This window comes from Asparagus officinalis, chromosome 7 (assembly GCF_001876935.1).
Source record: "Asparagus officinalis chromosome 7, Aspof.V1, whole genome shotgun sequence".
Taxonomy (NCBI): Eukaryota; Viridiplantae; Streptophyta; class Magnoliopsida; order Asparagales; family Asparagaceae; genus Asparagus; species Asparagus officinalis.
Window position 1 is genome coordinate 13,475,568 of NC_033800.1, and position 10,689 is coordinate 13,486,256.

The 10,689-nt window shown below is 36.9% G+C and overlaps 1 protein-coding gene across 1 annotated transcript; it reads right to left on the minus strand.

Annotated features, from left to right (window-relative positions):
• LOC109849088 (40S ribosomal protein S26-1-like) lies at positions 2,695-8,058 on the minus strand. Its single transcript, XM_020418879.1, has 5 exons — positions 7,958-8,058; positions 7,782-7,874; positions 7,288-7,372; positions 7,068-7,198; positions 2,695-3,038 (listed from the first exon to the last, which is right to left on the minus strand). Exons 1-5 carry the CDS (start codon positions 7,958-7,960, stop codon positions 2,973-2,975), a joined length of 378 nt encoding a protein of 125 aa, XP_020274468.1. The 5' UTR covers positions 7,961-8,058; the 3' UTR covers positions 2,695-2,972.

The following is a 10,689-nucleotide window of genomic DNA, read 5'->3' on the forward strand; positions in this document are numbered from 1 at the left end:
CATTTTTATCGTTATTAATCGTACAAAATTTTTAATATAAAGGACAATCAAAATTGGATTGGGTTAGGGCAACCTAAATCTCGGGGCGACCCTTTCTGTACGTCAATATTAAACTAACTGAATAATAGTTTTCAAAACATAATACTAAGGGACTGTTTGGTTGGTTTCCTAAAAACCAAAAAAAGGAAATCGGTGCAAGGAAATCAATAAAATAATATTTTTATCCATTTTCATCCCTAAAACTCACCCACAACATCCAATAAAATATTATTTTTATCCTCCAACTCATCTCATTTCATCTCCTTTCTTACCTTTAAAAATAAACCAAACATAAGAAATGTGTCACATCATCCAACTCATCACATCTTATCTTATCCCATTTTTAAAAATCACATACATCATCCAATAATATTGTGACAACTCATCTCATCTCATTAAACCTTCATTTCCATCCATTTCCTAAAAAAAAAAATTGATTTCCTTAAGTATGTGTCACATCATCCAATAATATACCTCCAACTCATCTCATCTCATCAATTTCCTTATTTTTAAAAATGAACCAAACACAAACAACCTCAAAACATCATCTAATAATATACCTCCAATTCATTTCCTTATTTTTTTAACCAACCAAACAACCTCAAAACAAGTTTTTTTAAAAAATCACTCACATCATTCAATAATAAGGTGATAACTCATCTCATCTCATCTCCTATTCTATAATTTCTTTTTTTTTAACCCAACCAAACAACCTCAAAACAATTATTATAGGAAATAAGTTTCCTATTCTTTATTTCCAAGTTTTTTTTCCGAAACGAACGGACCCTAAACAGGGGGGGTTCACAGGTCACAGTAACAAGTAAGCTTGTGGGGGATGCAGGTGAAGTTTTGTTGGGAGCCCATTCCTACCCAAACCTACTAACAAAGTAATGATTTCACTTGACAAGGCAAGTGCGCACCCCCACTGGATTTGACTTGACGCGTGCACTATTTATTAGAATGCTTGTGATCTGTAAAAGCCAAGCAAATGAATCGGATGAGGCCGCCAGCGGAGGCTCGTCCCTTCTCAATTTTAGCGGTGCGCGCTTCTCGGTGAAAAAAAGAGAACCAAAGCGAGCGCAGTCAGGGAACCTGATCGCGCCCCTGATACAAGCGATGTGCGTGGCCCGCGTCCCGTCACATCGCTTTCTATCAGCCCTGGGCCCCACCACCTAATGTTTGGGTTTGGTTGTTGTGATGATTCGATCACGGTTTCGTTCCGTTCTTGGGGTTTGGTTCGTCTCTTGGGAAAACAAAGAAACGGGAGTAGATGCTGGAAATGATGTTTCTGTGTGCATATCCTTGTGTATCCGGAAATGTGTTTTTGATGTTTGTTTCGCGTAGACTCGGAAGAAAAGCAGACACATAAATGGATCATTTCCGTGTTCGGGTCATAAAAAAAAAAAAACATAGCGTGATGGGCTATCATTTCCCTCTAAGGAGTGCTAAACCGTATCCGTATCCGAGAAAATATCCGTAACCGTCTTCGTTAGTATACGAATATGATTACTCAAATCTATAACCGATAGGATATGGTTTTGTAGTGAAATATCCGTATCCGTATCCGAAATATCCGAATACATATTAGTCATATTCTTACGATAGTTTCGATTCTTAGATTATGGATTTGTGGTTAATTTTGATGATCAAGATGTCTAATCTTAACTTTTCAATTATAATGGACATATTAACAAACTCTTTTGTATCACATGAACTATGTTTTTCTCAATACTATCCAGTTTTCTCATATCTGTTTTGTATCTGCATGCATATCCGCATGTATATCCGTAACCGTATCCGATTTTAGCGGATATGGTTATAAAATTTTCTTACCGAGGTATATTCGTATCCGTATCCGTATCCGAGATGAGTAAACGGATATGAATATGATAAGCATCATATCTGAGCCGTATCGCGACCGAATGCACCCCTACCCACAACCCATTTAACACGGATCATCTCCCATGAATAGGTCTCACGGCAATGAACCAAAAAAGCCTCGTAGGATGTAGGAAAAACTTAAAATGTGATCTTTTATTCAAAAGTAATACATTTCCGTCCCGTTTCTGAGCAAATTGCTCGGGAATGGGAAATGCCCAAGATCTGACATGGCGAGGAAAAGTTTTGGTAATTTCCTGGAAAACATAAAACGAACCAAAATTTGAGAAGTAAATAGCTGCAAATGAAAATTTGGTGTGGCAACATTTCAATGTCATGGAAATGCCATTTCCTTTGTCTCTGTGTGAAATAAACAACCCCTAATAAAAGAGAAATTGTTGCAATTATTTGGCGGGTTAAGTTGTAACGTCTGACAGCTGAGTGCGAAATATCAAAAAGTGCTACATGGATCACTAATACAAAGATGTTCCCGCACATAAATGATAGACAAAATTAGATTAGTGCAGGATCTACGTACGGCCTTCGAAAAGGAGGAGGAAAATAAAATCAAGATCTCATACTGTTATCTCTATTAGCATCACATAGAAAAAAGATCGCAGTTTGTGAGCAATAAATGAAGAACGTAATGTAGGGGTTTCTAAGAAACTTTAGTTTCAAAGAACTTAAATAGCATTGAGGGGCTTTATCCAAATAGATGAGTTTTTAGGACCAATTTCTCAAGATCCCAAACTGCACGTTGAAATACACACCAGCATAGCATTTGTAAATACTGACTAAATTAGAATTTTATCCAGAAAACAAAATATGATAAAGCAATAGTGACATACTGATGAAATCCCAAATACACTGAATACAAAGTAACTCAATGGAGAGTGAAGAGCTACCACATGCAAAATCTGAAGTACATAAAACCTAAGGCAACGGGTAAAAACAAAACATTCTTGTAGCAACCCAGCAGTCTGTGTCTCAAGCAAAATTATCTCCAAACTAAAGGGGTTATCTGAGTACTAGGAATCCAGTAACAATAACAAACATCATGGGCGAGCTGGGACAGGAGCTCCAGCGGGTCGGGGAGCTTGACCAGGCTTTGCTGCGTCATCCTGCAAGAACAAAACAATAGAATACCAGTCAATTATTCATTCATCAGTACCATAACATGCAAAACGTTACAGCTGTTTTTCTTCATGACAAGACTAATGGCAGTCTACGATATTAAAGCCAACAAATAGTCTGCCACTTGAGAAGAAGCATCCAATGCCTTACGACAATAATGGACAGCATGCAGCGTGGAAACTCAAAGTTACCATGCAGATAAATATGTCCAAAAATGTATTGTAAAAAATTGCAAAAACTAATGAATGCAGATATGGGATGAAGCAAAAATCTAGAGTTTGTAAGTGACAGTTCCCTAGTATTAATAGCCCTAGTATTAATAACATATGAAATTCATAAATCGATGAGCATACAATCAAGAATCTAAGCTAAACCTCTCCCTATAACCTAGTGACCGCGAGGTAGATCGCGTGGCCGTCAAGTCCGTTACATACAAAATGACATACTGATAATTACTTTTGCCTTTTGTAATAAGTTCGATGGCCATATACTTCATGAGTCATGACACATCAACATGATGAAAGGATGATATGACACAAACAGATATCGGAACTGTATTTTTCTATATCAGATGTGTGTTACCAAGCAAATTATTTAACACTTCAACTGGGGTTAATAGCGGGTAAACTTGTCCTAACGCCCAATTGTAAATGTAGCATCTGAAGTTCTATTGTTGCAAGTAGACCCCAGAGTGATTTTTTTATACTTGTAAAAAAACTCTATTTCGTTTCAGGTAATAAGAAAATTTCCGAGGGGCCTATGTGCAACATTAGAAGTACATGGGTATCTACAATCAAACCTATAAACTAGTACTTCGTACACGTGTATATATGTGAGCTACTTGCGGAAAAGAGTAGACTAGTGAAGGTGTATATAAGAAGGCACATGACTCAACCATGGCAGTTACTACCATTTTGGAAGACATCCATTCAGATCTCGTGACTCGTTTATTTTGACAGCAGCACCATGCTAACATAGTGGTAAAATTGTTAATATGTTAAATTCTGAGAGCACACTGCACGACATCTACTGTCCAAACATCTTGAAATTAAAACAAATCGCTAACCTCCAAAGGAATTAGCATCGTATAACACAAACACAGACATTTTTTTCACGGGCATGTTTAAACACATGACCATAATATTTGTTCTGAAAACTCCAATTTACTAATTCTTAATATGAAGACACTAGCCACCCACGTCAGATGTCCAAGGAACACAAATACGAATCTCATGCTAGATAAACAATTTCATTGGTGAAACGGAAAAGGATGTGAATGCATTAATCTCACAGCACAAAAGTTTGAAGGAAGCTACAAATTGATTGAAACGATTAACAAGTTAAACAGATAAACTGTTGACTAGTTGGCAATGATGTTTCACAACATTATGGCCAACACAATGACAGCACCCACATAAGGGATAGAGGTGTCATAAACTTTAGATATAATAGAAAGGAGAAAAGAAAGAAGCAGAAAATGATACATTTTAATCACTAGCCATTAGAGCCTGAATCTTAAACACTAACCACAAGAGTCTGAGACAACTTAAGCATCCAGGCCCAAACACGGATCAAAACAAATGATCTAATGAAGAAGGGAGTACATGAATAGTTACACCGGTATGGTTATGGGTATAGGTAGAGGATCGGGACAAGGCAAATTTATAAAAGGTAGAGTACAGGGACATCGCTACACATACATGTACATATAATAATAATTTAAATTAGATCAATATTTGTTTTATTCATGTACTATGAAATAAACACTCATATAACATTTATATGTTTCTTTTATTAATATAGATCTATAAATTAGAATATTGCTTGTTTTTTTTAACTTGATATCGAAAAGACCTTTATAATCATAGTTTTTAATTGGGTACAGACTGAAACAGACTCAATTTATGTCCAACGAGTTTTACGAATTGCATGTGAAGTGTCAAGTATAAGTTTATGACAAGTTTCAAATTAAAACATGTATTATATAACCAAGTACGTGTTTGAATAAATGCATACAAATATCCAGCTGAGTGTTCACTTAAATTTTGGAGTTGGGTACAGGTACGACATGGGCACAGCTCCAGATAGAGGTACCCACGCAACATAGTTTAAGAGAATGAAAAGTAAAACATGTACATCCTTGTATATAGTAGTGAAGCCAGGAATTTCATTTGGGGAGGGGGGTCCAAAAATATATATAATTAAACATGATAGTACTTTTTTCATGATTAATTAGTATGTAAACGTCATTAAATAGCTAGACTTTCAAAAATCAAATTTCACATTAGAATATAGTGTTCATCAAACATCCACAAATGCATATAACTCCAAACAAATTACCAAGCTTTCATTAAGTTATAATATTAAATATAATATTAAGTTAAAACTATGAAGGGAAAAAAGAGCCATAATATTACCTACAAGTTCTAATAAGGATTATTTGCATCAAAACTTAAAAGATTGTCTTTTTTTCTACAGACATGTTGACATCATGGGACTAAACTTCTAGTTTTTTTTATTTCTTTTTAGGTTAGGTCCTAAGATCTTACATATTTACACTTTTAGACTATTCCTAGATCTTACATATTTACATCTTTTAGGCTAGGCCATAGGACTTCACTCATAAACCCTTTACCACCACTCTTGTAATTTTACTTTTTCAAGGGGAGTCTAAGGCCCTTTTGGCCCTCATGTGGCTCCACCACTGCTTGCATCGGGGATCTGGTCATAGTAACATGGTCAAGTAGCCAGGGAATTCCTTAGGGAGAATTTCAAGACTATAAGCTTAAGCAGTGGTTAACTTTAAGGGCACAAGATAACGCCCTGAAAGATTGGATTTGAAATCGCCTTTCAAGGCATAACCTTGAACCATTGAACTAGCAATAAATAGCAAATAGCAGCTTCGTGCATATTAAGAATGAGATGGCCTCCATTGATTACACCTCTCGGACAGATTATTGACAATGAACTAAATTGTCCATGATCAAATTCTTGAAAGTTGTCTATAATCAAGTGCAAACTTACACAGTTACACGAATCTAGCCACGAAATTGTGTTGGCACCACAGTAGTTGTTGACTATAAGGAAAAGGGAGAGGACATTAACATATTGGGCATGTTTATAACATAAAAAAGGTGTAGAAACCACTTAAGGTCTACAACATGGATCAGTTTGTAGACAATCCAAGTTGTCCATCTTGATCTCCCTCTCCTTAAATGGAATTTATAAGCCATGAAATTTAGATTTTGTAAACCTTCTCAAGTGGTCAGATATATTCTTAAAAAACCGTCTCTTAATTGGATGATTTGTGTATATTTATGTTTTGGGTATGGAGGTTTGAATGAATAGCTTGGATTTCCCTGAAAATGATTTGCTAATAGTTAATGGTCATCCTCCAAATGCAAGTTACATGAGGTCTTCAGATTCCATTTTTTATACTGAAGATGTGTAAAAAGAATGGTAAAAAGCTAGGCCCCTAGAGAGGATTAACCAATATGCGACCTCAAAGATACATGACAACAAGAATCTATACAACGTTGCTTTTAATTAACAGTATGAGGGATGTATATTAAAAAAAACTTGACCTATAGATAAGAATCCATATATAAGATTGAAATCTATAATAAACAAACCAGAGATATCTTCCGTCTTAGTTGTACAAGTTTACATGCACAGTGGCAATGAAAATTAATACCATCGTAAAAAACAAAAGATAGGTTCAATTTACCATATTATTGACTATATATTCAGTATATTTAAAATTAGTAGCAAACAGGTATGGGAAAGTGTAGAGAGAAAACTGCATGTAGGAAGAGTTTTCAGAAATTTTGCACGACAGAAGGGAACACGAATATAAAACAACATTATAGCCTAACAATTGCAATATGTCTAGTTAACAAAGAACATTGTTCGCTATTCTCAAGAACAACTAACGTAAAGAAAACCCCCGTCATCAGTATTAAGAAAACACAATGGGGAATAAAACTCTTAAGGACAGACGAGTCAAAGAGAAATACCCTGCGTCTGAAGCGCTGAGGAGGCTCACGGTTTCTCCTGTTAGTGCGGGACCTCACCCTCACCACATGGGAGTGGATGGCACAAGAGACGCAGTATTGCATCTTAGCATACAGCTTGGGAAGAGTGTATCCTAGAGAATACAATTAGCATCCGTTAAGAAATTCTAGATGAAATGTACTAAGCATGGAATCAAAAACAAAAATGGGAAATTGAAATTACCATCATAGACACAGGCCTCCTGCACATCCCTCACAGCAGCCTGCTCCACAATGTTCCTCACAAGGAACCTCTTGATAGCCTTGTCCTAGAACATCAATCGAAAGCATAAAGAACAACAATTCAGCATTGCTAGTCGAAAGCACCACAACGTTATAAAGAACATTGTATGATTTCTTAAATGGGAGATTTAAACCATAGAAAATTATAATATATCCAAAGTTCAGCAGTCTCAAATGTTACCGCAGGGTCTTAACCTCTCAGTGCTTTAAGCATAAAAGAACTCAAATTCAAACTGCTAATTCATATAAAAACGCAATTTCACTGGAATATCCAGATTCAACAGAAGAAAAGCTAGATCTTTTTGGTGAAACCTACCTATTAGAAATCAACATTGATGGTAAAATCTAGGGTTTTAACTATAAAATCAAAGTTCTCCACCAAAAATTTAAATATCCATCACATCATAATCTAGGCCTTGATCTCATCTATTTCACCTTGGGGCAGCATTTCCCGCAGTTTGAGCATCGAATGAAGTTGACGTGTCCACGTCCGTGCTTGTTCCTCCCTCCATTCCTGCGCTTAAAAGTCTGCAAAGAAAAGTTACAGAAAACCATCAGATCTACATCGAATCATATGAACGAGGAGAGAAGCTAGGGTTTTGGTCACTCGCCATGGCGGCGAGATTTGCAGAAGCTAGGGTTTTTCGAGGGGGGAGCTGCGGCGGTGAGAGTTGCGTACGAGATGAACTTTATATATGACGAGATCAGAAGAGGGCATCTCGGCCGTTCGTTCACGATGCGTGGAAGTCATGGGCCAAGCTAGTGGGTAAGGCCGATGAACTAGGCCCATACTTGCTTGGGATTCATTTGTGAACTAAGGCCCAAAAGGGGGAAAGTTAAAGTGGGTAATAAATAATTTTCCAAGCGTTTCTACAAATTTTTATTTGTTTTTTTTTGGTAGTGTCAAAAGTGGGTTTTTTTTATCTTTTGTATTTTTTTCTAGTTTAGTTCGAAGTGCAGAATAGAAAACCGAAAAAAGAAAACAAATTATGGTTCTCGAAGAAGAAAATGTTTGTGTAAATTAGAGAAGATGGAAAATTTTTAATAGGATAAAGTGTGTTTTATCGGATATCTACCCGATCTCCTCACAAATGGGTTTCTACAAAATATATTCTTTTTTCTATTTTATAAAAACATATCGCTATAAAAATTTGGTGACCTACACCGAGTTTTAGGAAACCTATAAAAACCATTAAATTATAGAAATGACACTTTGAGATGGTTTTCATAAATTTTTTGGCCGAGATACCCTCTTTTGATCATTATTTTGGCAAATCATTATTTGAGAAAATATTATAAGGTTATTATTGTTTTTCTTTAAAGTTCAAGGGCATTGGCGAAGCCAGGAATTTTTTTTGCCCTGGGCAAAAAATCGCTGGGCTACGCCACTGCGAGACTGCCTTCATCACCAGTGTCCTCCTTGGTTTCCACGCGAAGGCGAGCAACATGAGTACGGTGATCCAGATCACCACCGTGGCCGGAACAGCGACGGAGAGGGCGGCGCCCACGGAGGGGAGGCCGAAGACGCCGCCGTAGAGGACGAAGGCGTAGAGGGCCGGCCAACCGGCGGAGAAGTAGGAGCTAGGGCGTAGAGGGCCGATCACTTTCTTGCCCTGGGCAGCTGCCCAGGGCAAGAGTACCCTGGCTACGCTCCTGTTCAAGGGTGTAAAATTTGAGTGGTTACAACTACACTATAAATTCTATACTACTTGTACACTACAAGAGATACAAGTATAAGATGGGATATTAAAGCATGTTTGACAAAATTCACATGTTAACTTATGATGTTTTTTTTAATTCATTTGGAAAGGCCTTACCCTTGTTTCATTAACGACTCGCAAAAATAGAGCTCATACAAATACAAGTAGGAAATAATGCACATTTATATCTATATTTATATCTATACTATATATAAAAGAGAATTGGGGTACTGAAACTTTTGATTGCTCTTTTTACCCCTCTTAAATTTAATAATTCTAACTTTACTTAAATAATTTTCTTTATTAAATTTATCTCAAAGTCTCATTCAATGAGTCTTAAATTAATTACAAATAATAATAATAATATTTAATTAGTTTCCAAGACTCCTAAAGATTCCATAACTTATTTAATTAAATACATTTGTTATTGATCCAATTAACTAACCATTCTTTTATTTTTTCTTTACGTAACCTCATCGTCATCTCTATATTATAAACTACGGTCATCCATTCTCTTCAAACCACCACATCATTTACTAAGCCAAATTCCTATACCAACACAATGATTTATGAAATATATTATATAAATTGTCAAATAGTTTATAGTATACGTGCTTGTATATGTATGTGCACGTGCATGCATTGAATAATATTTTGTCAAATAATTTGTAGATTGTTGTTGTTAAGTAATCAAACAGTCAAATATGTGATGGGGTGAGATTGATTAAGGGGCCACTCACTTCTTCGAATAGCTATCTTAAGTTTAGTAGCATCCACCCTACACAAATAGCAACTCGTGAGAGGACGGGGCTTAGTTCCCCCGTTGTACCTCCGACAATCAAGTCAGCTGGTGAACTTGAGTGTGGAAATAAAGAACTATGTAAGTTCTCCAGTGTAGTGTAGTATAATTTGCAGATATTGCTAGGAAAAGAATCCTTAGAAAAAGATCTCCCTTATGTTGAGAATAGTACCTCCATTTGTAGTGGTGTTGAAAGGGTAGAACCGTCACTTCGGTTGAGCACGGGATGGCAGTGAATAAGCATGGGTTGGTGGTTGCGTCAGCACCTACTTTACATGTGTCGATTGACGAGTGGACGAGAGATCACTTCAGCATTAAATGAGAAGTGATCGGAGGCATGACGGTGCTGACATGGTCCGATGAGTCATGAAGACTATCGAGGCTAAAGGTATGATGCACATGCCAAGCATTAAATATGACGCCAACGTGCTGTTAACGAGAGAGGTTCGAGGCCGAAGTCGTCCTTTATCTTGGCCGAGAAGCAACACCTTTCGAGTCGACCTCGCGAGGTGTCGAATAACTGGTCGAGTAGGCTCGTAGTGAGTCGTCTTCGACAAGAGGACCGACAAGTACCGCCCTTCAAGTCTACCTAAGGAGATGTCGACTCGGCAAGTCGGCTAAGTCGGGATTCTTGGTGGTTTTGACCGTCAATCTGACTTGAGCGGTGCATGTAGGGGGACACTTGTCCATTGCTGACAAATGACCGTACTTTGGCTACTGAAAGCACCATAACATAGACTTAAAGATTTTTTTTTATAGAGTTGAAGACTATGTCTCATGTTCAATTTGTAGCTCTTGATTTGTATTTTGTCTCTTAAATCCTTGGAAAAAAGAATAATAAACT

What these genes read in the sequence shown, in the direction of transcription:
- LOC109849088 (XM_020418879.1), bottom strand. An exon ending in GGAGGCCTGTGTCTATGATG is followed by an intron (nt 7,199 to 7,287) that starts GTAATTTCAATT and finishes TGTATTCTCTAG; the next exon opens with GATACACTCTTCCCAAGCTG. An exon ending in CTCAGCGCTTCAGACGCAGG is followed by an intron (nt 3,039 to 7,067) that starts GTATTTCTCTTT and finishes TTGTTCTTGCAG; the next exon opens with GATGACGCAGCAAAGCCTGG.